A 26,656-nucleotide genomic window follows, 5' to 3' on the forward strand; every position below is an offset into this window, starting at 1 on the left:
TCCGGCTGAAAAGTTGGGGCCAACAAGATAGCCACCCCACTAGAAATAGGGGTGAGGTGACTCATGTGGACCCCACCCTGCCACTCCAGGAGCCAGGTGGCTTCGTCTCCCGGAACGGTGTGGGTTTCCTGCAGAAAGCTCACCGCGTATCTCCCTTCCCTGAGGACTGAGAGATTGTGAAATCTGCGGTGAGACCCCCTGCTGCCGTTGATGTTGAGGCTGGCTATGGTTATCTTCATGTCAAAGGTACTTAAAACCCGTCACCAACACCTCACTGTGAGGAGGGAGTGGAAGTGCACCTGGCCCTCCACTCCCCCAGCAACCCATTGAGGAACACATTAAAACGGCGTCTCTCAACCAGTTTCATGCCCGCACGCTTGCCCGCTTTTTTAAGGGCAGCACGGACGGACTGGATGATCAGCGCCAGATTTGACCAGCGGTCGAGGGCCAGCTGAACTTTATTGCGGCAACCCCTGCAAGCCGCGAGGAAATCCCGGAGTTCCGCCGTGGGGATGAGAGGAGATTCGGTGGGAGGCACGAGGGACTCCACCACCTCACTGGCGATAGAATCAAGGTCATCCTCCGTGCCCCACACCGAATCCCCATCCTCCTCCGGGTCGTCACCGCCAGCGGCCGACACATCCACCACACACTGTGGGGCGGACGTCCCGGCCGCGCCAGCTGGTCCTGCCTCCGTCACGATCCCACCCCCAGGATCGATGGCGGAGGAGTCCTCTCTGGGTTCTCCTGTGAAGCTGGAGCCTGTGGGCACCAGCAGTTCAGGACCCCCCTCCACCTCCGTCCCCAGGCCAATGAGTGGTCCAGGGGAGACAGAAGTTCCCGACTCCGGAAATCCAGCCGGAGCCGAGATCGGAGGCGGACAGAGGAGGCCATCTCCCGCTCCGCCAGCACCCACAGGCCCAGCAGATGGGGCAGCATTCTCGGTTATAACCGGGTCGGGTGTCTCCTGGTTGGTGGTGGACTCCGGCTGGGAGGGCCGACCCTTTGGGGCCCCGCCCTCCCCTCTACTCAGGGCACCCAACCCAGTGGCAGTGGCAGAATGTTCGGCGTCCCCAGGCTCCCCCACCACAAGCAGGGCTCCACTGGCTTCCCCCGGAGGGGCCACATGTACAGGTGTCGCCCCCTCCGCTCCATCCTGAGGAATAGGGAGCTCCTGCCCGGACTTTGTAGCCTTGGTGGTGGCGGTAGGGGGAACCTGAGGACCAGAAACAGGAGGCAGCTCCCCTCCAACAGATGGGCCCTGCACCTCAGGGCCCTGTGTTATTTCTGTGGAGGGGTGCCTTCTCCTCTTTTTCCCACTGGGGCACAGAGGCTCAGAGACCTCCATGTCATCAGAGGCCTCCGCACCCTCCTTTTTTTTCTTTTTAGTCACCCTGGGCCTCAGCCCAGCCCTGGGACAGGTGGATTCCATGGGAATGGGCTTTGGGCTGAGCTCAGGCTCGGGTTGTGTCAAAGTGTCCAGGAGACGCGCCTCATGATGTTTCTTTTTTCCCCGCGTCTTCCTTCTGCTCGGACGGACACTCCCCTCCCCGCCGAAGGCTGTGAAAACCACAGCCTCCGGAACCGACTGAGCGGTGTCTGTTGGATGTGTGGGGGGAGTGGGAGGAGGTGCTGTGGAACCACCTTGGGCCGCCGAGGTGGAGCTGGCGGCCGGGAAGTTGGGGCAGTTCTTACGAACATGCCCCACCCCCTTGCAGACGTGGCACCGTGCCCCGTCCGAGGTCCAAAAGACGCGGTAGGCCGTCCCCTGGAACTCTACACTGAAGTGGCCCTCTAAGACCTCCTCCCGCGCCAGCTGCATGAATAGCTGGCGGCGGAAGGAGTAGATATGTCAGAGGCTGTGCTCCCGAAGACCGAGCGGAACTGGGGTGATCCCCGACCTCACCTCCCCCAGATGGTGTAGGTGGGGGAGGAGGAGCTCATCAGGAATGAAGGGTGGGACGTTTGACAACATTACCCGATGCGCAGTGGCCCCCAGAGGGTCCACTGGCAGGAAAGTCCCACCCACTGTGAGCTCCGTACTTAGGGCAAGGGACACCACCTGCTCGGCCTTCAGGAAGAACACAGCCTTCCCATACATCTTTGAGGCTGCACAATGGCCGAGGGGCCAACAACCACGGCCATTGCCTTAACGCAAGCCTCAATAGTCATGGTAGGGTGGGTGTAACTCTTCACCCCATGCTTTGCTGTCAATATTCTAAATGGTGAGGGGGCCACAGGAGCAGCTGCTGCAGCATAGGAAGGCCCCGCCACCGAGCAGGACTGTGAAGCCATAGGGTAGAAGAGTCACATCCACCGATGAGAGAAAAATAAATAAAATTGAAATCGAGAGAAAGGAATAACAAATAACAAATTATTGCAAAAAGCAAAAAAGCACAGACTGGAGGGTATGGCTCGGGAGAGAGGCTGAACGAGAGGAGGGTCAGGAGGAATCGGTCTCTTTGCCGGTGTTAATGCAGGCAGTCCTTTTACTGGTCTTCCAGTTGGTGGTGGGAGGGGGTGCGATGTCTTCACCTGGACAGCTGTAGCTGCCCAGACACTCTCTGCTTCCGATGTGGTTTACACAGTTAAGAGAAAGCTTCTTCACCTGGGCAGCTCCAACTATCCCAGGCTAGCTCATTGGGGTGGGGAGGGAGCTCCTATTCAATGCTGTTAAACACAGGAGCTCCCTGTTCAAACAAACACCCCACCCAAAGTCTTCCGGTCTCTTCCTTTCCCCCTCCCCACAACAATCAATGAAAGGGCTACAAAACCCAAACTCACAAGAGCTGACAGTTCTTCTAGTTTCCTGCTTTCTTCTCACAAAAAGACAGATGGAAATCCCTAGCTTCAGTTTCAGTCTCTCCCTGTTGCAGCAGTCACACAGCCTCCAGCCTCTGCACAAAGCAACAGTCAGCTGCACCTCATTGATACACTCAGCACCTCCAATTAGCCAGCAGCCAACCCCCGTTTTTTTTTCATATTCAATGTTAAGTTTGGCTTTATTTGTGTGTACAGTAAATACATCAATTTGTAAAGATAATGTGCTGGCAATTATACATCTTCTCCCTGTCCCTCAACCACCAGCACAGTGCTACATCATACTGTGCTGTGGTTCCAGGGCTGCAAACCACCATTCAGTCCCTCACATAAGCAGCTATTCTTTTAAGATTTTGCAGGGGATTGCAATCAGGTCAAATTTTGTCATCACTTGGCACGTGCCTGTGTGCTTTTCAGCGGGGGTCACCAGACAGTGTTCAAGAGTAGGAGTTCCAGCTTAATTCTCACATCGCCAGCTCAAGAACACTGTACCTGTCCTGGGAATGTTTGATGGGGACAGTGTAGACGGAGCTTTACTCTGTATCTAACCCTGTTTTTTTTTTTACTCTGTATCTAACCCCCCGTTTTTTTTTATGTCGAGGGGGCCTTTATTCCTCAGGCCCCCTTTATACATTTTTTATGTCGAGGGGGCCTTTATTCCTCAGGCCCCCTTTATACATTTTTTATGTCGAGGGGGCCTTTATTCCTCAGGACCCCTTTATATACACACTTATATTTTTAAAATAACTTTATTAAAACCAGATAAATAAACAAAAAAACTCAAATTAAAATGCCATTCTCGGCGTCGACGATGCACTCCAGTCCCTGCGTTGCCCACCGGTCGCGGAAGGCCTCAAGCGTACCGGCGGACACCGCATGCTCCTTTTCCAGGGACACCCGGGCGCGAACGTAACCGCGGAAGAGGGGCAGGCAATCGGGGAGGACGGACCCCCCGACGGCCCGCAACCTGGACCTGTGAATTGCCACCTTGGCCAGGCCCAGGAGCAGACCGACGAGGAGATCCTCCTCCCGGCCCAAGCCCCTCCGCACCGGGTGCCCAAAGATCAGGAGCGTGGGACTGAAGTGCAGCCAGAATTTGAGGAGCAGCCCCTTCAGATACTCAAATAGGGGCTGCAACCTCGCACACTCCATATAGATGTGGAACACGGACTCGTCCAGGCCGCAGAAAGTACAGCTGGCCTGGGAGTCCGTGAACCTGCTTAAAAGCCTATTGCACGGGACTGCTCTGTGCAGCACCCTCCACCCCAGGTCCCCGATGTAAAGGGGGAAGACTCCCGCGTAGAGAGACCTCCATCGGGGTTTCCCCTCGCCGCCAGATGGCAACGCGGACCGCCAGGGCGTGTCCGGCCGGCTGACGAGGGCGAGGAAGTGGAGAGTGTGCAGGAGCAGCCCGTACAGGAAACCCCTCCGCGCCGATTGGAATGGCACGGAGGGCATTTCCGAGAGGCGGCTCGGGTTGTGCGGGACCGGCTCCCGAGGAGGGTTTCGGGGCCTGGGTCCGATGAGCAGTTCCGGCCGAGCGGGAGTCAGCTCGGCCGGGATCGCTCCGCACTCCCGAGCCCCCTCGCCACCCGCAGTGAGGGGAGTCCCGGGGGTTTCGGCTACTCCTCCGCCCGCCGGACCGTCCCCGGATTCGGCCGCCCGGACAGCCGAGGCGCTCTCCTCCGCCGGCGGGGGAGCGCCCTGACTGGAGGCGACCATGTTCCAGACTCGGAAAAGATCCCGGTAAAAGACAGGCAACTCCCTCAGAGAGGCGCGGCTAACGGACTCCACCGGGAGCTGCGTGTCGTCTTGAAGGCAGTGACACTGGCGGAAAAAATACGTCGCCAGCGCACACCATCTGGGAGGACGCTCGACGTACAGGTATCTCTGCAGGGTCCGAAGGCGGAGAGTCGCAGCCTGGGTGCGGACGCACACCAGCGACTGACCGCCCTCCTCGATCGGGAGACTCAGGACCGCGGCAGAGACCCAGTGCTGTACCTGTCCTGGGAGTGTTTGATGGGACAGTGTAGAGGGAGCTTTACTCTGTATCTAACCCCGTACTGTACCTGTCCTGGGAGTGTTTGATGGGACAGTGTAGAGGGAGCTTTACTCTGTATCTAACCCCGTACTGTACCTGTCCTGGGAGTGTTTGATGGGGACAGTGTAGAGGGAGCTTTACTCTGTATCTAACCCCGTGCTGTACCTGCCCTGGGAGTGTTTGATGGGGACAGTATAGAGGGAGCTTTACTCTGTATCTAACCCTGTGCTGTACCTGTCCTGGGAGTATTTGATGGGGACAGTGTAGAGGGAGCTTTACTCTGTATCTAACCCTGTGCTGTACCTGTCCTGGGAGTGTTTGATGGGGACAGTATAGAGGGAGCTTTACTCTGTATCTAACCCCGTGCTGTACCTGTCCTGGGAGTGTTTGATGGGGACAGTATAGAGGGAGCTTTACTCTGTATCTAACCCCGTACTGTACCTGTCCTGGGAGTGTTTGATGGGGACAGTGTAGAGGGAGCTTTACTCTGTATCTAACCCCGTACTGTACCTGTCCTGGGAGTGTTTGATGGGACAGTGTAGAGGGAGCTTTACTCTGTATCTAACCCCGTACTGTACCTGTCCTGGGAGTGTTTGATGGGGACAGTGTAGAGGGAGCTTTACTCTGTATCTAACCCCGTGCTGTACCTGTCCTGGGAGTATTTGATGGGGACAGTATAGAGGGAGCTTTACTCTGTATCTAACCCCGTACTGTACCTGTCCTGGGAGTATTTGATGGGGACAGTGTAGAGGGAGCTTTACTCTGTATCGAACCCCGTGCTGTACCTGACTTTGGATGTTTTCTTTTAGCTCACAATAGTGTCATGTTCTGTGGCCATGTTTCTGATGAGAAAGATGGTTCAGTTTATCTTTAAATATTTCAACTCATCATCAATTTGCTTTGTTAGTTTTTCTCTTTTTTCGTGAAATATGAAGTTGTGTGTTCCTCTACCCTCTCATTTTACAGTTTGTTTTCACCGGGATTGGACAGGGATAATGATGTTGTTAAAGTTTGCTGTTGTGTTTGTACCTGGTGAAAGCTCAAAGTGCAGCTCAGTTCCATTCAACTGCTATTCACTTGCAACACATTCTGCCTGAACTTAATGGCATTCATTCATAGTCTTCACCAATCCACTAGCCATAGGCACTTCAATTAGTCGAGTCCTTGGGTATGGTGTGTTACCCAGTAACTATCCTGTGTGAATAGTTCTGTTCCATTAGCCTGTCTGCTCTTCACTCTGGGATCAAACACTGTCAGTTTGTGAGCAAGTGACAGACTTTGTGTGGAAAGGAATATACCACCGCCTGCTGGCACCAGGAGGTATTACATTTGTAACCCAGTTTATTTGTCACCATCGTCCTACCTCTGTTCTGGAATTGAGTCTATTGCTTTTCCTATGTGTTTTATAAAACACTTCCTTTGGGTCCCTCTTGCCCTCAGTTTTCTTCCTACTTTTCTCAAGTAATTTCCTTGGTGTTATTTTACCTCTGGTATCTCGCCCACGTCTGCAACTAGCTAGTGAGTGGTGTAACATCACCTCTGACCCCGATCCAGTGCTCACCCAGTGTCCATTGCCTCATCTCTGACCCCGATCCAGTGCTCACCCAGTGTCCATGCCTCACCTGTGACCCTGTCCAGTGCTCACCCAGTGTCCATGCCTCACCTGTGACCCTGTCCAGTGCTCACCCAGTGTCCATGCCTCACCTCTGACCCTGCTCCAGTGCTCACCCAGTGTCCATGCCTCACCTCTGACCCGATCCAGTGCTCACCCAGTGTCCATGCCTCACCTCTGACCCCGCTCCAGTGCTCACCCAGTGTCCATGCCTCACCTCTGACCCGATCCAGTGCTCACCCAGTGTCCATGCCTCACCTCTGACCCCGCTCCAGTGCTCACCCAGTGTCCATGCCTCACCTCTGACCCCGATCCAGTGCTCACCCAGTGTCCATGCCTCACCTCTGACCCGATCCAGTGCTCACCCAGTGTCCATGCCTCACCTCTGACCCTGATCCAGTGCTCACCCAGTGCCCATGCCTCACCTCTGACCCTGTCCAGTGCTCACCCAGTGTCCATGCCTCACCTCTGACCCCGATCCAGTGCTCACCCAGTGTCCATGCCTCACCTCTGACCCCGGTCCAGTGCTCACCCAGTGTCCTTGCCTCACCTCTGACCCCGATCCAGTGCTCACCCAGTGTCCATGCCTCACCTCTGACCCTGATCCAGTGCTCACCCAGTGTCCATGCCTCACCTCTGATCCTGATCCAGTGCTCACCCAGTGTCCATGCCTCACTTCTGACCCCGATCCAGTGCTCACCCAGTGTCCATGCCTCACCTCTGACCCCGATCTAGTGCTCACCCAGTGTCCATGCCTCACCTCTGACCCTGATCCAGTGCTCACCCAGTGTCCATTGCCTCACCTCTGACCCCGATCCAGTGCTCACCCAGTGTCCATTGCCTCACCTCTGACCCTGATCCAGTGCTCACCCAGTGTCCATGCCTCACCTCTGACCCTGTCCAGTGCTCATCCAGTGTCCATGCCTCACCTCTGACCCCGATCCAGTGCTCACCCAGTGTCTATGCCTCACCTCTGACCCTGTCCAGTGCTCACCCAGTGTCCATGCCTCACCTCTGACCCCGATCCAGTACTCACCCAGTGTCCATGCCTCACCTCTGACCCCGTTCCAGTGCTCACCCAGTGTCCATGCCTCACATCTGACCCCGATCCAGTGCTCACCCAGTGTCCATTGCCTCACCTCTGACCCCGATCCAGTGCTCACCCAGTGTCCATTGCCTCACCTCTGACGCCGATCCAGTGCTCACCCAGTGTCCATTGCCTCACCTCTGACCCCGATCCAGTGCTCACCCAGTGTCCATGCCTCACCTCTGACCCCGATTCAGCACTCACAAAATCTTCTCCAAGGAGACCATTTTAAAAGGAATTTTAGTACTGAGACTCTGTCTTATGCAAAAAGCCGACGTATGAAGCCAATCTGACTGAATGAAATGGTGGTTTGTAAATTGATTTAATTTTTCTTCTTTTATTTATTAGGTGAAGTGCTTCAGATGCAAGAGTTCTCCAGTTACCTCTACTTCTTGTTCTGCCCCACTCTAATCTATCGAGACTCTTATCCCAGGTATGCCGTGTCACTAACTAGTCATTCGGTTCCAGGTGTCCTTCTCATGGAAGGGGACTTTGTTTCTCTTCTTAGATTCCCTCGATTTCTTCCTTCCTTTCCGGTTGGGGCATGGGATCCACTCCCCGGTGATCATCCTTCAATTGTGAGCCAGACATGGAACATGTGGTCCATCCAGCCTCATGCCCCTCTATCAGAAATTCCTCCAGGTACTTATCCAACCCTCTCTGTCAGCAGGTTCAAATCGACCCCACTGCCTCGTTGGGCAGCCTGTTCCATACTTTCACCTCCCTCTGTGTAAAGGTGTTAAGTCTCAACTGTCCTTTCACCCTCCATCTTCTAAGTCTCAGATTGTGCCTCTTGTACAATCTTTGACTGTGTTAAACATTTTGATGTTTAACTTGGCCATGTGCTTTATGATCTTGAATCCTTCTGAGCCTCTTTGCTCCCAGTTTCTGCAGCCTCTCCCCATAACCCAGTGGCCTATATCAGTTTGCAGTTTAGATGCCCTTCGCTGCATCCTCTCCAATATCTTGGTGTTTTTCTCACGATACGGAGCCCAGAATGGTACTCAGTACTCCAGGTGGGACTGGACCAGCACTCTGTACAAAATCAATCATTCAGATTTCTGCTCTATCCCCCCTGTTATACAGCCCAAGGCTCTGTTTGCTCTCGCTACTGCTGCCGCACTCTGTGCTGATGGCTTCGGGCCTTTATCCGCCAGTATCCCAGATCCCTCTTCTGTGTTAGAATAAAGTTTCATCACCACTGTTCATTATCCGTTCCCAGTCTTGGGACTTCGCATAAGATTGTCAGCAATTGAGTGCCGGGGTATATTTGACTGTGGACGGTGGTCCTGTCCTTACTGGACAAATACATACATGCACGTACTTTCCAGCAGGACTCAGCGGGTAGTGCTCAGGAGCAGGACCTCGGGCGTATGTCATTTCACCCCACCACCCCCCCAACCCAGAGGGAAGCGCAGGCCAATTGTGGCAGTGTCAGCCCCACTGAGAGATCAGTTCTCTCAGCACAGACCCAGGGGTTGACGGTGTGCTGTCTTGCTTGGTGTGGCGGAGTTCCACAACACTTAGCCAGGAAGTACAGGAAGCTTCTGTCTGAATGTGGAGTGGTTCAGTACTGTAGATGTCACTGAGTGAAAGTCACTCTACAATATTCGGTATGAATGCTGTGTGTACAACTGTGGTTCAGTGGGTAGTGCTCTGAGTCAGAAGGTTGATAATTCCAATCCCACTCATAAGAACATAAGAAATAGGAGCAGGAGTAGGCCATTCAGTCCCTCAAGCCTGCCCCACCATTCAATAAGATCATGGCTGATCTGTCCCAGGCCTCAACTCCTCATTCTGGGCCTGCTCCGCATACCCCTCGACTCACCGAGATTTCAAAAATCTATCCACCTCCTCCTCAAATGCATTTAGTGACCTAGCCTCCACAACTCTCTGAGTTAGAGAATTCTAGAGATTCACCACCCTCTGAGAGAAGAAATTCCTTCGCATCTCAGTTTTAAATGTGTGCCCCCTTATTCTGTAACTATGTCCCCTAGTTTGAGATTCCCCCGCTAGTGGAAACATATTCTCAACATCTACCCTGTCAAGCCCCCTTAAAATCTTCTATGTTTCAATAAGATCACCTCTCATTCTTCTAAACTCCAATGAATAAAGGCCTAACTTGTTTAGCCGTTCTTGATAAGACAACCCCATCATCCCAGGAATCAGCCTAGTGAACCTTTTCTGAACTGCCTCCAATGCTAGTATATTGTTCCTTAAATACGGGGACCAAAACTGTACACAGTACTCCAGGTGTATCCTCACCAACACCCTGTACAGTTGTAATAAGACGTCCCTATTTTTAAACTCTAACCCCCAAGCAATAAAGGCCAAAATTCCATTTGCCTTCCTAATTACTTGCTGCACTTGCATGCTAACTTTTTGTGTTTCATGTACAAGAACACCCAGATCCGTCTGTACTGCAGTATTTTGTAGTCTTTATGTAAATAATCTGCCTTTTTATTCTTCCTACCAAAGTGAATGAGCTCTCACTTTCCCACACTGAACTCCATCTACCAAGTTTTTGCCCACTCACTTAACCTATCTATATCACTTTGCAGATTCTTTGTGTCCTCATCACAATATGCCTTCCCACCTATTTTTGTTTCGTCAGCAAATTGGATACACTACACTCTGTCCCTTCCTCTAAGTCATTGATATAGGTAGTAAATAGTTGAGACCCTAGGACTGATCCTCGTGGCACCCCACTAGTTACGGCTTTCCAACCTGAAAAAGACCCATTGATCCCAACTCTCTGCCTTCTGTGTGTTAACCAATTTTTAATCCATGCTAACACATTACCCCCAATACCCTGAGCTCTTATTTTGTGCAATAACCTTTTATGTGGCACCTTATCGAACGCCTTCTGAAAATCCAAATACACTACATCTACAGGTTCCCCTTTATCCACTCTGCATGTTATATCCTCAAAGAACTCTAACAAATTTGTCAAACACTCCAGACACTTTAGCACAAAGTCTCGGCTGACACTCCAGTGCAGTACTGAGGGAGTGCTGCACTGTCCAATATTTTAAACTGAGGCCCTCTCAGGTAGGCATAAAAGATCCCATGGCACTATTTCGAAGAACAGCGGTGGATTTATCCCCAGTGTCCTGGCCAATATTTATCCTCAATCAACCGCAAAAACAGATTATCTGGGTCATTATCACATTGCTGTTTGTGGGAGCTTGCTGTGCAAACATTGGCTGCTGCGTTTCCCACATTACACCAATGACAACACTTCAGAAAGTACTTCATTGACTAAAGCTTTGGGACATGCTGAGGTTGTGACCGATGCAATAGAAACAGGAACCTTCCTTTGAAATTTCATCATGGGTCTGTTTTATTGCAGAACTCCAAAGATCAGATGGAAGTATGTGGCACTGAATTTTGCTCAGGTGAGAATGACATGTGATTTTTATAAATCTAAATCTTGTATGGTCTGCCGAAGAGGAGGAAATACTGGAAGATGGTTGCAGGAGTCAGTGAGCTCAACAGGAACGTCCAGCTGAGTTACACCAGCTCCCCAGTCTACTCACAAGGAAGCTCCCTTTACATGTTTGAGCTTGGAGGGGGCAGAGATTGACTCCAGTTCCCCCGCCCACTACTCCCAACAATTTCCCCCAGACATGACATTGGGCACCTGAAGTGACGACTGAAGTATGGGCAGGGGTTTTATCATTCCAGGCAAGTGAAGAATAGGCATCTCTTACTCAATACAAACACTGGGTATAAAAACAGAAAGTGCTGGAAATACTCAGCAGGTCTGGCAGCATCCGTAGAGAGAAGCGGGGTTAACATTTCAGGTCTGTGACCCTTCATCAGACTCTGATTCTGGGTTCCGACGAAGGGTCACAGACCTGAAACGTTAACCCTGCTTCTCTCTATGGACACTGCCAGACCTGCTGACTATTTCCAGCACTTTCTGTTTTTATTTCAGATTTCCTGCATCCGCAGTATTTTGCTTTAATTAGAAACACTGGGTACAATGGACTCATGGGTTCCTGACATCCAGCATTATTAAGGATGGCTGGAGATCTGGAGGGAAATGCAACTTTTAAATGGCTGGAAAACCAGTTGGGTTGATTGCAGGGTGATTGATGGATTGCAGAGTGATTGATTGCATTGATTGATTGATTGCAGGTTGATTGATGGATTGCAGAGTGATTGATTGCAGGGTGATTGATTGATTGCAGAGTGATTGATTGCAGGGTGACTGATGGATTGCAGGGTGATTGATGGATTGCAGAGTGATTGATTGCAGGGTGATTGATTGATTGATTGCAGAGTGATTGATTGCAGGGTGACTGATGGATTGCAGGGTGATTGATGGATTGCAGAGTGATTGATTGCAGGGTGATTGATTGCAGAGTGATTGATTGCAGGGTGACTGATGGATTGCAGGGTGATTGATGGATTGCAGAGTGATTGATTGCAGGGTGATTGATGGATTGCAGGGTGATTGATGGATTGCAGAGTGATTGATGGATTGCAGAGTGATTGATTGCATTGATTGATTGATTGCAGGGTGATTGATGGATTGCAGAGTGATTGATTGCAGGGTGATTGATTGATTGCAGAGTGATTGATTGCAGGGTGACTGATGGATTGCAGGGTGATTGATGGATTGCAGAGTGATTGATTGCAGGGTGATTGATTGATTGATTGCAGAGTGATTGATTGCAGGGTGACTGATGGATTGCAGGGTGATTGATGGATTGCAGAGTGATTGATTGCAGGGTGATTGATTGATTGATTGCAGAGTGATTGATTGCAGGGTGACTGATGGATTGCAGGGTGATTGATGGATTGCAGAGTGATTGATTGCAGGGTGATTGATTGATTGCAGAGTGATTGATTGCAGGGTGACTGATGGATTGCAGGGTGATTGATGGATTGCAGAGTGATTGATTGCAGGGTGATTGATGGATTGCAGAGTGATTGATTGCAGGGTGACTGATGGATTGCAGGGTGATTGATGGATTGCAGAGTGATTGATTGCAGGGTGATTGATGGATTGCAGAGTGATTGATTGCAGGGTGATTGATTGATTGCAGGGTGACTGATGGATTGCAGGGTGATTGATGGATTGCAGAGTGATTGATTGCAGGGTGACTGATGGATTGCAGGGTGATTGATGGATTGCAGAGTGATTGATTGCAGGGTGATTGATTGATTGCAGAGTGATTGATTGCAGGGTGACTGATGGATTGCAGGGTGATTGATGGATTGCAGAGTGATTGATTGCAGGGTGATTGATGGATTGCAGAGTGATTGATAGCAGGGTGATGGATTGAAGAGTGATGGATTGCAGGGTGATTGATGGATTGCAGGTTGATTGATGGATTGCAGAGTGATGGATTGCAGAGTGATTGATTGCAGAGTGATTGATTGATTGCAGGGTGATTGATGGATTGCAGGGTGATTGATTGCAGGGTGATTGATGGATTGCAGGGTGATGGATTGCAGAGTGATTGATGGATTGCAGGGTGATTGATTGCAGGGTGATTGATGGATTGCAGGGTGATGGATTGCAGGGTGATTGATGGATTGCAGGGTGATTGATTGCAGGGTGATTGATGGATTGCAGGGTGATGGATTGCAGAGTGATTGATGGATTGCAGGGTGATTGATTGCAGAGTGATTGATGGATTGCAGGGTGATGGATTGCAGAGTGATTGATGGATTGCAGGGTGATTGATGGATTGCAGGGTGATGGATTGCAGAGTGATTGATTGCAGAGTGATTGATGGATTGCAGGGTGATGGATTGCAGGTTGATTGATGGATTGCAGGGTGATGGATTGCAGGGTGATTGATGGATTGAAGAGTGATTGATTGCAGGGTGATTGATGGATTGCAGGGTGATTGATGGATTGCAGAGTGATTGATTGCAGGGTGATTGATGGATTGCAGAGTGATTGATTGCAGGGTGACTGATGGATTGCAGGGTGATTGATGGATTGCAGAGTGATTGATTGCAGGGTGATTGATGGATTGCAGAGTGATTGATTGCAGGGTGATTGATTGATTGCAGGGTGACTGATGGATTGCAGGGTGATTGATGGATTGCAGAGTGATTGATTGCAGGGTGACTGATGGATTGCAGGGTGATTGATGGATTGCAGAGTGATTGATTGCAGGGTGATTGATTGATTGCAGAGTGATTGATTGCAGGGTGACTGATGGATTGCAGGGTGATTGATGGATTGCAGAGTGATTGATTGCAGGGTGATTGATGGATTGCAGAGTGATTGATTGCAGGGTGATGGATTGAAGAGTGATGGATTGCAGGGTGATTGATGGATTGCAGGTTGATTGATGGATTGCAGAGTGATGGATTGCAGAGTGATTGATTGCAGAGTGATTGATTGATTGCAGGGTGATTGATGGATTGCAGGGTGATTGATTGCAGGGTGATTGATGGATTGCAGGGTGATGGATTGCAGAGTGATTGATGGATTGCAGGGTGATTGATTGCAGGGTGATTGATGGATTGCAGGGTGATGGATTGCAGGGTGATTGATGGATTGCAGGGTGATTGATTGCAGGGTGATTGATGGATTGCAGGGTGATGGATTGCAGAGTGATTGATGGATTGCAGGGTGATTGATTGCAGAGTGATTGATGGATTGCAGGGTGATGGATTGCAGAGTGATTGATGGATTGCAGGGTGATTGATGGATTGCAGGGTGATGGATTGCAGAGTGATTGATTGCAGAGTGATTGATGGATTGCAGGGTGATGGATTGCAGGTTGATTGATGGATTGCAGGGTGATGGATTGCAGGGTGATTGATGGATTGAAGAGTGATTGATTGCAGGGTGATTGATTGCAGAGTGATTGATGGATTGCAGAGTGATTGATGGATTGCAGAGTGATTGATTGTAGGGTGATTGATGGATTGCAGGGTGATTGATTGATTGCAGAGTGATTGATTAAAGGTTGAGTGTGAGACAGAGAGGGTGCTTTTACAGCCTATAACCAGAAGGAATCATGAGGTCCTGTCTTGACTGGAGGTCCCTGTTTGATCTTCATTCCCTCTCTGATTTGCCATTCTCCCGATGTAGCATCGTTTTGGTCACCCAAAGGTTTAGTAGCATTGAACCTTTGTCCCCCTGCTCAGTGACCCAAGCCTCAGGTCATTGACTTCCAGCCTGGATTGGCTTAACAAATGGCCGGAGAATGGACCCAGGCTCTGAATGTGTGAGTTGTGTATATACAACAAGAAACAACTGTGATGATTGAATTTAGTTGGTGGTTGGAGAGCCAGTTGATTGTATGTGTGAGGGGATAGTGGCAGAATGGCAAACACCCACTCCCTGTCAAAGGGGTAGGGAAGGGGAATGACTTCAAGGAAAGGAATGGTAGTGTACTGAGGATACTTACTGAAACTAAGCTCATGATTCATCTGTACATTCCTCATCTGTAGAACTGTGGTCTTTGTCTTCTTCACTCACAGGTTCTCGGTTGCCTCTTCTATTGTTACTTCATCTTAGTGAGGCTGTGTATCCCAGTGTTCACCAACATGAGCAAACAGCCCTTCAGCACCAAGACGCTTGTTTTATCAATATTCAACGCAACGTTACCAGGTACAGGCAGTGGGAAGGTTTTGTTCAGGAATACCAAGGGCCTGGGGAAATGGACACTGTCTTGACATGAACATGTGAACACGCTGGGTAACAGGCGGTAGATGATGAAAAGATGGTTTGAAGCCTTTGTCCCAAATTCCTTAATACCTGTGGCTAACAAAAATCTACCAATCTCCGATATAAAATTAACAGTTGATCTAACATCAATTGCTGTTTGCAGAAGAGAATGTGTAGCAGCGTTTCTGAATTTCACTCCTGAAAGGCCTGGCTCTCATTTTTAGACTGCAGCCTAGTCCTAGATTTCCAATAAGTGGAAATAATTCCTCACAATCTGCCCCCAGCTGTTCCCCATAATATCTTGAAAACTTCAATGAACACAGCCTCTGTACCTTCTAAATTCCAGGGAATACAACCCGAGTTTGTGTAATTTCTCCTCGTAATTTAACCCTTGGAGTCCAGGTATCATTCTGGTAAATCTACACTGCACTCCCTCCAAGGCTAATAAATCCTTCCTAAGGTGTGGTGCCCAGAACTGCTCACAGTAACTCCAGGTGTGGTCTAATCAGGGCTTTGTGTAACTGAAGCATGACTTCTACCCCCCTGTATTCTAGTCCTCGAGATATAAAGGTCAGCATTCCATTAATCTTTTTGATTACTTTCTGTACCTGTCCGTGACATTTTAATGATCTGTGTACCTGGACCCCCAAGTCTCTGTGGACCTCCACTAATTCTAGTTTCTCACCATTTAGAAAGTACCCTGTTCGAAGGTCCTCACGTTTACTTAAAATGAAATCCATTTGCCACAGTTTTGCCCATTCACTTAATCTATCAAATAACTCTTTGTACTTTTACATTTCCATCTACACTGTTTACAATGCCGCCCATCTTTGTGTTATCAGCAAATTTGGATACGTTGCTTTCTGTCCCATCATCTAAGTCGTTAATAAATACAGTGAATAGTTGAGGTCCCAACACAGATCCTTGTGGGATATCACTAGTCACATCCTGTCAATTAGAGTACCTACCCTTTATCCCTACTCTCTGTCTTCTTCCATTCAGCCAATTTCCTAACCCTAAAATAAGGAAGATAAATATTTTTCATAATCATGTGAATGACAAGGGAGCAAGGTTTTGGGGAAGGAAGGCTGAGGAATGTATAAATAAGGGCTGAATATCCATAGCCCTTCAGCGCACTCTCATTGGGCCCTCCCCTTCCCTCAGAGTGTACTTTGGCCATATGATGGAGAGGAAGGGGTGTGGCACAGGGCGGGGCCTCCAAGGCCATGAGATCTTGCATCCGCAGCCTGGTGGAAGGCCAGTGGATCAGCTCGCCCTCAGCAGAGGTGAGGCCCACTTCAGGGTTCAGGCGTGGGACATGACCTGAGGCCCCAAACAATTTTCCAGTGTCAGCGTGGCTCAGTTGCAAGCACTCTCGGGTAAAAGTCCCACTCCAGGACTTGAGCACAAAAACCTAGGCTGACAAATCCAGTGCAGTACTGAGGGAGTGCTGCACTGTTGGAGGTACCGTCTTTCAGATCAGATGTTAAACCGAGGCCCAATCTGCCTCCTCGAGTGGATGTCAAAGATCCCATGGCACTATTTCGAAGAAGAGCAGGGGAGGCCTCCCAGTGTCTTGGCCAATAGTTATCTCTCAATCAGCATCACTAAAAACAGACTATCTGGTCATCATCACATTGTTGTTTGTGGGATCTTGCTGTGTGCAAATTGGCTGCTGCATTTCCTACATTACAATAGTGACTTCAAAAGTACTTCACTGGCTGTAAAGGCCTTTGGGGTGTCTGGTGGTCGTGAATGGTGCTATATAAATGCAAATATTTTTATTGTTTTTCTCAGACCCCCTTTTATAAAGGAGGTATCGCATAACCCACAAACAGAGACAGGCTCAGCTCCTCTTGTCCTAAGTATGGGTAGTTACATCGGATGTTGTCGAATATGGTATCATCCCCCAGGACTTACTGCATCGCAGGACGTAGAGCTTTTTAGAATGTAAATCGCTGAGAATAAAGAGTTTTGTGGACGGAAGGAGTTACTGGTTTCTTAGGCAAGTTCTGTTAAGTGGTAGCGTATTCGAGTATATCTGAGGTATATCACTTTCAGCAGCAGTAAAATGTGTAATATTTTTACTTTGTTAGCCATATGATAGATTGCTTCAGTAAATTTGCTGTAGTTTGAAGAGAAAGAATGACTTACATTTCTATAGCGCCCTTCATGACCCCAGGATGTCCCAAAGTACTTTACAGCCAATGACGTAATACTGCACTGGAGTGTCAGCCTGGATTTTTGCGAGTGTGTTCAGGTTGCTGCAGGCCTGAGACTAGCTGTGAGCAACACCACAGGAGATCTACCAACTCATTATGAAAATGATTGCAAGTGAGAAGAGAATTGCACTCATAGATTGGGGAGGGTGGTGGGGGGGGGGGGTGTGGATGGTGGTAAATGCCCTGCTTGGTTCCAACTCCTGTGGGTTAGGCAGGAGAGCTCCTGTCTCTGCCCGGTGATTCCCTGCTGGAAACTACATGTGTATGAATGCCAAGTGAGGACAGGGTCCGACCCTGCTGCGATGCCCCATGTGGTTGAATAGCTGACAGCTGCATGAACACTGGGTACTGATGGAGGTACAGGAGTAATGGCACTGTGCTAAAGTCAGCAGTGAGCACCTTCAGGAGAGGAGGGTATTTGGGGGGAGGGGGGACCATGTTGGTGGGTTTGCTTTATTTGAATTTAATTTTAAAGATCAGAAATGATGGGGAGCTGGACGGGCTGATAACTGATCTGATCTCTCCTCCAGGTACCTTCCTGCTGCTCCTGTCCTTCTTCGCCTTCCTCCATTGCTGGCTCAATGCCTTCGCTGAGATGCTACGTTTCGGAGACAGAATGTTCTACAAGGTAATGGGGGAAGAACATGGTGGCTCAGTCACATGACCGAGGGCAGTGGCCAAGGCTGGGGAAACGTGACTGAGCAGCAATGATAAAGATGCCCGTGAGCTCCTCGCACCTATGAGGGTGAAGGGGAAAGTGGAGAATGGTATAAACGGATGGTTGATTATGGAAGAAGGAAGCCAGGGGTTGTCTCCAGGTGCTAGAGCTTGAGATGGTCCCACCTGATCAGGTGCTCAGTTGTGCATCAGATACACTGTATTCTTTTTAAAAATGTATTCCTGGGGTGTGGGCGTCGCTGGCTCGGCCAGCATTTATTGCCCATCCCTAATTGTCTTTGAAGGTGGTGGTGAGCTGCCTTCTTGAACCACTGCAGTCCTTGGGGTGTAGGTACATCAACAGTGCTGTTAGGGAGGGAGTTCCAGGATTTTGGTTCAGTGACATTTGTTATGTGAGTGCTTCTATTTTTTCTTTGCAAAAAATGCTTTAAGAGCTAATATTTGAATTGTGGACTGAGTGAAATGTGCACGACTGCAAGGCACCTGTTTCCAAGCAGCCCAACAGGGAAATGACAGGAAGATTTATGACTGTCACATGACTTGATTGTGGGTTTTAGTTTCACTTTGCATTGTGAAAGACCAGCGAGCTGGACCAGCAGCATACAGTGAGACCTGGCTGGGACCTGTTTTGCAGACCAGAGAAAAGACCTACTCTCTGTAAAGAAGACTTGCATTTCTTGGAAAGAAATCTTACATTTGAGGTGCAGCTGTGGTCTGCCTGGAGAGAGGAAAAGATGGGTTGCTACTCTCTGTGGAGGAAGACTGCTTTGCAGAGAGAAAGCCCCTGCAGTTTGAAAGGTAACATTCCTATTGCCTCCAGTCTTTGAAGAATCCCTGCCTCAACAGTGATTCCTGTTGCCTCTTGTGTTTTGGGAGATCCTGAAATCTCAAGAAAGCTTCTATTGCAGGATTGCTACTTCAAAACCCAAGTAGGCCTGTTGCTACACTCTTTGCTGAAAGACCTTTGTGATGCCTGCTGCAGACGAATTGCCTTGAATGCCTACCTTGAATGACTGTTCATCAACCTCACCTGGAGAGACTTCGAGTGGCATCCGACTATTCGACTCTGGGACACCTCACCGACCCAGAAATATCCTACCAGAATGGGGCAAACCCAATTATTTTATTATTCCTAAGAAACAGTTGTAAGCCAAAAAAAAGCCCTTTTCTCCGGTTAACCAGTTTTTGAATGTATGTATACTCTATTTTTATTTCAGAATAAAATCCACCAACCAGGTTTCTTTAATAAACAAGAAAATTATTAATTTACTATAAAACAAGACTTATTCAATAAAGATGCAAAGTATTAACATGCAGGTTGAAATATGAAAGCTCCTTTCTAAATTAGCCTAGTACACACACACACACCCCGGTTAAAGAAAAAAAAGTTTTCTCTGCGGAGATCTCTTTACAAAAAGACAAAAAAAAACCTTTGGCTAAATACTTGTTAATTCTTGACAGAAAAAAGGACAAGATATGCGATGTTCTCCACTGGCCCTTTTAGTCTGGCATCCAGATACTCGTAGACGGCTGTCACTGGGATCTTTCTTGGAGCAGTTCTCTTCAGGCAACGTTGAAGTTTAATCTGGCGGCATCAATTTCTCCAGTCCACACACTGGATTCTTAGGGTTTCTCAAAGGGGTGGAAAAGGATGAGCTGGTGGCTTCTCTCTTAACAAGCTGACCCCCAACTGACTCAAAACAATGTCCAAAATGAAACCAACTTTGACCACCATAAACCTTGACATGTCACTTCTCTGTAAACAACTTCCCTCGTCACCAAGGCTCCTGCAGTATGCCAGTAGATCTGATATACCTGCGGATCATGTATACCAGAAGACGCAGTATACCAGCAGATCCTATATACCTGCGGATCCAGTTCACCAGCAGATCCTGTGTACCAGTGGATTTTCTATACAAGTGGATCCCAAATGCCAGATGATCCTGTACACCAGCAGTTCTGGCATACCAGCAGATCAAGTATACCAGATCCTGTACAAAAGTAGATCCTGTTTACCAGCAGATGACGCATACCAGCAGATCTTGTATACCAGCGGATCCTGTATGTCAGTGGATTTGTAACACCAGCCGATCCTGTATACAAGCTGATCCTCTTTACCAGCAGATTCTTTCTACCAGTTGATCCTGTATACCAGCAGATCCTATATACCAGCAGTTCTGGTATACCAGCTGATGCAGTATACCAGTGGATCTAGTTGACCAGTAGAGGAGCAAGGAGAGGGTGGAAGGTATACCTAAGGGGTCTGTGTAGTAGTGGGGAGATGAGGAACATGCAAGATCAAGACTATCAGTAGGAGCTTGAGGAACCAGGGCCACCCAGTCCAGTGAACGGGGTGTTGGGGGTGGGAGGTGCGTGGGAGTTGGGGAGGGGGTGTGGGCAGAGGAGTTCTGAAGAGTGAGTGGAGACAGCAGCCACAGGAAGCAAAGAGCAGAGATCACTCAGTAGTGTCCAGGGTGTGATATATTTGGGTGTCACTAACACACAAGATGGACGCCAAGCATGGCCAGTTTAAGAAAGTGTTTATTTACATCATGATGTCATCACATAATTATGTTACGATCCCGTTAGGGACCGTTAACTTTTAAAAAGAGAAAGTTGAATTCCCAGTTATTACTGAAAGAATTACGCCACAAGATTTCACGTTTTAAACAAAACGCTTTACCGTTGAAGATGTAAACAAAGCAAAACACGACTAACTTAACACTACAATTTGGAAACATATTTTCAACTTAAAATCTTAACAGAACACGAAGGCATATACTTTAAACTCTAAATCTCAACAGAACACTCCTGTTTCACTGTTACTTGCACCCCAAGAGGTTCCCTATACTTACAGGATCTTGGTGGTTTGTTCACTTTTCCTGGGACCAATCCAAAGTGTACCACAACTCAATTCACTTCAGTTTTCCTTAACCTCTCAGCATGTGCATGTGGATGTTCTGTTGATTTACCAACACCTTTGTACAAAAGTCTCTGTCATTTGAGTAATTGCTAGTGGTATAAATGCTGTACAGCCCCAGCTCCTCTTCACTTAGGCACTCTGGGTTCACTTCAAGATTGTGACCTCCAGCCTTGTGATGTCACTGTTTTCCATTACCACTGGAATGAATTCTCTTTCCTGCTTTGGCCTTCGCTCGGCAAGCAGTTGCATTATGGTCTATCTTTTGACAATTAAAGCATTCGGCATTTTCTGTACTGACATGTCGGTGCTGTGTGGTTGCCCTTACAGTGATAACAAGTCACTAAACCACTATTACCAGCACTCTTTTGACTAGGTCTCCCCACTTTAAGCTTGGCGGAAGCCTCCTGAAAGTGGAGAGAAGCTGGTCTAGTCACCTGCGGACGATGAAATTCCCGAGCTTTCTTTGATGCCATCTCCGTGGGAAGATCTTACACACTAGCTCAAATGTAAGATTTTGTGTGTTCAGTAACTTCGATTGGATTCTTTCATCCACCAATCCACACACGGATCTGTCTTGTAATGCACGGTTTAAGAATGTACCAAAGTTGCAGTGTAATGATAAATTCTTCAGTGCCACAATGTACTCACCAACTGTTTGACTAATTCTCTGGTTTCTGATTCCAAATCTCTAGTGGATTCGGATTAAAATGTGTCTCCAACTTAGTGATGATTGTTTTGAGTGATACCTTCTGCCTTGTTGTGAACAAAAAGGTTTGTCAGTGTGCCATACACGTCCGGGCCAATATTACTCAGCAAAATTGCTTTCTTGTGCTCAAGAATTGCCTTATTCTGAGTCTGGGGCTCTTCACTTTCACCTTCACGTTCTAATATATTATTAGTTCTGAAAAACATGCCCATTCTTTCAATATATGAACTGAATGGTTCTCGAGCCCTCTCGTATGTTCCAAGCCTTCCGATGTATCACGTGGGCACAGCCATATTGTCCTGGTTGCTAATTCAACAGTAACCCGGTAAACACTTTACTGTGGCTGTCTGTAACAGTGATACCTAAAATCAGTGTAATCGGTGATTGGGTAAGAGAATATTTCCAAACGAGCACTTTGCAACTAAGGCACACTAGGACCCTGCGGCATCCCAGTCAACCAGGCTTTGGCTCTGCACAAACCAGCCAAAATCTCCACCATCCGAGCAGATAGGTCACCAGAAGCTGGTTAATCTTGTTCACTTCAATTCCTGCTGCTGTTTTCTGCCTATATTGACAGATCTTTATCTCATCCTCATCGCCATTTTCTGTGATCTATTTGGGTGGCACAAACAGACAAGATGGCCACCAAAGACGGCCAGTTCAAGGAAGTGTATATTTATGTAATTTCGCCAACACATCATTGGCATATTATAAAAATACATCACGCAGGACAGGACGGGAGTCACAGGAATCAATTAGTGCCGACCCAGTCGTGCTTGGAACGTTCCAGTGAAGGAGCGGAAGCTGGTAGCAGCAGACTGGCAGATAACAGCAGCGTGGGGGGTTGGGTGCTGTGGTCCAGAGCAGGTTACCTTAAAGCTGAAGGATTGAGTGGTAGAGCAGAGTAGCTTAAAGAGTGGACAAGGGACTGGAGAGAGGACGGAGGAGGATGGCAGTGGATGGAGTTACAGTGAGGGAGCTCAGTCAGGGCACAAATACCAAAAATATTCCTCTCTGTTTTACTTTCTTCCCTCTCGCTCTCACTCTCTCTCTCTTTCTATCACACTCTCTATCTGTCTCTCTCACTATGTCCCTCTCTCATTTTTTGAACTTTGAATTTTTGGACTTTGAAAGAGCTGCCAATTTAATCTCATTCTTTCCCCATCAAATCAAGTACATATTTAACTGCCTTTTAACCGTTCCTACGGAATCTAATTCCACTACCCTTGTCCAGATAACACCCATCTGTGTGTATTAATTTCTCCTAATTTCCCCTCTAGTTCTTTTGCCAATTATTTTCAATCTCAGACCTTTGGTTCCTGACCCACTTGCCAGAGGAAAGAGTTTCTCCTTACTTGCTTCATCAAAGCTCCTCATAATTTTGAAATACCTCAACGAGGTCTCCCCTTAATTTATTCTGCTTGAAGGAGAACAATCCCAGCGTCTCCAATCTCCACATAACTGAAGTCCATCATCCCTGGTAGCATCCTGGTAAATCTCCTCTGTACTCTCTCCAAGGATTTGACATCCTTCCTAAAGTGTGATGCACAGGATTGTACATGATAATTCTGCTGAGGGTGTAGCCAGAGATTTGGAAAGGTTTAGCCTGACTTCCTTGTTTTTGTATTCTATGTCCCTAGTTATAAAGTCATATAAAGTCGGATACTTTCTTAACAGTCTCATCAGCATGCCCTGCCACCTTTAAGGATTTGTGAATATGTACCCCCAGGTCCCTCAGCTTTTGCACCCCCTCAAAATAGTACCATTTAGCTTATACTGCCTCTCCATTTTGTTCCGCCCAAAGTATCCTTGACAATGGTTTCTAGTTTCTAATTCAGAAAGCCAGTTGGTGAAGGATAGAACTGGAGCCTAAACTTTACAGACTTTTGTATTTATTTACCGAGTTCCCCATTACAAACATACATCTCCTAACCCAACAACCAGAGTTTAAATCTGTGTCTATTTATAGGAGCTCAAGTGAATCCCCATTTAATGCCCCCATCCTGCATACAATTAAACACATTTGATATACAATTAACATCTAGTAGTTTTCCCACCACTGGATATTGGACTGAATGACCTGTAGTTATCAGTTGTAACCCTCTCCGCCTTTTTTAACAGGGGTGTAACATTTGCAATCACATCTGTCCATTGCCTTCAGGCACCACTCCAATATCCAAGGAGGATTGAAAGAATGTGGTCAGAGCTTCTGCTATTTCCACTCTGGCTTCCCTTAGCAACCTAGGATGCATCCGATCTGGACCAGATGACTTGTTAACTTTGAGTAATGACAACCTATTTAGTGCCTCCTTTCTATCTATTTTAATCTATTGCCACATTACCTTTATCCGCTTCTCTCGTGAAGACAGATGCAGCGTATTCATTCACTTCCTCAGTCACATGCTCTGCCTCCACAAGAAGATTTCCTTCTTTGTCCCTAATGGGCCCCACCAATCCTTTAATTATCCTTTTACTTTTCATATGTTTATAAACATTTTTGGGTTCCCTTTTGTGTTCCTCACTAATCATTTTTTCTAGTTTACTGTCAGCAAAACTGTAGCAGCTCCCAGCTTTATCTGTGATCCAATGGCCTTGAATCCATTACCCTCTTTAGGTTAGGTCCAGAAATATGGAATCTCGATGTCCTTTTGAATGTCTTCCTTCACATCTGTCCATTGCCAAGATGATTTTCTTCTGTCTTTGCATCATTGCCCTAACTTCACTCTGCCTGTGCCCACTGTAATGCCAACCTAGTTCAGGAATGGACATCTCACATACTGTCAGCTTCCACCCTTTACAACTTGCAGCTCATGTCCTTGGTTAAACAGCATCCCGTTCTCCCATCATCTCTGTTGTTGCCACGTCCCACCAACTCTGCATGGTCATATGAATTTATTTTAATATATTTGCCCTCAGATTCGCCCGTACCTAGGCGAGCACAATCCCTGTGTCTCTCTGAGACTTCCCTTCTCCTTGTTCTCCCTCTCCTGCTGCATTGTTGGTGGCAGTTCTTCCATCTATCAGAGCAGTACCCTTAGGAATTCCCTCCCTTAATCCCATGCTCCATCTCTCCTCAAAAGTGAAGGATAGCAATGCTGCTCTGTCGCTAAACACCTTTCCTGTCTCACTACCTCCCTCTATGTAGCTGCGGTGAGCTACACAAATGGAAGTTCGAGTCAGATCCGATCCCTGAGATGATTTTAGTTAGTCTTGCTATGATCAAGAGGTGGTGACACTCCCTCTTCATCTGCTTACCCTGGTGATTTATTCTGCTCTTTTTTTTATTTCCAGGACTGGTGGAATTCCACCTCCTTCGCTAACTACTACAGGACCTGGAATGTGGTGGTCCATGACTGGCTTTACTACTACACATACAGTGACTTCCTACGGGTAAGAACCCCAGCCAAATACAGGCCGCTGCACTCAGGAGTAACAGAAAGCTGGAAACAGCCCATAAACCAGAATACACTGTAATGCAGAGCTGCTGCAGCCCATCCAGATTCATACACATCCTGATTTTTTAATAAATTCTTTCATGGGATGTGGGCATCACTGGCAAGGCCAGCATTTGCAACTGAGTGGCTTACTAGGCCATTTCAGAGAGCATTTAAGAGTCAGTCACATTGCCGTGGGTCTGGAGTCACATGTAGGCCAGACCAGGTAAGGACAGCAGATTTCCTTCCCTAAAGGCACATTAGTGAACCAGATGGGTTTTTACAACAATCAATGATAGTTTCATGACACTAAGACTAGCTTTCAATTCCAGATTTTTAAAAATTAATTAATTGAATTTAAATTCCACCAGCTGCCCTGGTGGGATTTGAACCTGTGTCCCCAGGGCATTGGCCTGCATCTCTGCATTACTAGTTTAGTGACATTACCACTATGCCACCATCTCCCCCAAGCACATATGCTGATTGTCATTGACACACACATTGACAAACATTCAGGTACAGATACATAAAAAAACATAAGAAATAGGAGCAGGAGTAGGCCATTCAGCCCCTCAAGCCTGCTCCCCCATTCAATACGATCATGGCTGATCTTCTGCCTCAATTCCACTTTCCCGCCCACTCTCCATATCCCTTAATTTCCCAAGAGACCAAAACTCTGTCTATCTCACCTTTAAATATACTCAACAATGACAGAACATCCACAACCCTCTGAGTAAAGAAATTTCTCCTCATCTCAGTCCTGAATGATTGACCCCTTATCCTGAGACTGTGTCCCCGTGTTCTAGATTCCCCGACCAGCAGAAACAATCTCTCAGTGTCTACTCTGTCAAGCCCCTTCAGTATCTTGTATGTTTCAATGAGATTCCTTCTCATTCTACTAGACTCCAGAGAGTGTAGGCCCAATTTACTCTCATCATAGGACAAACCTCTCATCCCAGGAACCAATTTGGCTGTACCCCCTCCAATGTAAGTATATCCTTCATTAAATATGTAGACCAAAACTGCACATAGTACTCCAGGTGTGGTCTCACCAAGATCCTATACAATTGTAGCAATTGTGGCACAGTGGCGCAGTGGTTAGCACCGCAGCCTCACAGCTCCAGCGACCCGGGTTCGATTCTGGGTACTGCCTGTGTGGAGTTTGCAAGTTCTCCCTGTGTCTGCGTGGGTTTTCTCCGGGTGCTCCGGTTTCCTCCCACAAGCCAAAAGACTTGCAGGTTGATAGGTAAATTGGCCATTATAAATTGTCACTAGTATAGGTAGGTGGTAGGGAAATATAGGGACAGGTGGGGATGTTTGGTAGGAATATGGGATTAGTGTAGGATTAGTATAAATGGGTGGTTGATGTTCGGCACAGACTCGGTGGGCCGAAGGGCCTGTTTCAGTGCTGTATCTCTAATCTAATCTAAGACTTCCTTATTCCTGTACTCCAATCCCCTTGCAATAAAGGCCAACATGTCATTT

At 47.9% G+C, this 26,656-nt stretch overlaps 1 protein-coding gene across 1 annotated transcript in view; it reads left to right on the plus strand.

Annotated features, from left to right (window-relative positions):
- LOC137358526 (sterol O-acyltransferase 2-like) overlaps nucleotides 1-26,656 on the plus strand; it is an 86,668-nt gene that overhangs the window by 49,186 nt on the left and 10,826 nt on the right. Inside the window, exons 9-13 of the mRNA XM_068024443.1 lie at nucleotides 7,909-7,993; nucleotides 10,913-10,958; nucleotides 15,022-15,151; nucleotides 17,961-18,058; nucleotides 25,029-25,127. Coding sequence (XP_067880544.1) covers nucleotides 7,909-7,993; nucleotides 10,913-10,958; nucleotides 15,022-15,151; nucleotides 17,961-18,058; nucleotides 25,029-25,127 — 458 coding nt within the window. The remainder of the gene's footprint in view (nucleotides 1-7,908; nucleotides 7,994-10,912; nucleotides 10,959-15,021; nucleotides 15,152-17,960; nucleotides 18,059-25,028; nucleotides 25,128-26,656) is intronic.

This window comes from Heterodontus francisci, chromosome X (genome assembly GCF_036365525.1).
Source record: "Heterodontus francisci isolate sHetFra1 chromosome X, sHetFra1.hap1, whole genome shotgun sequence".
Lineage (NCBI taxonomy): Eukaryota > Metazoa > Chordata > Chondrichthyes > Heterodontiformes > Heterodontidae > Heterodontus > Heterodontus francisci.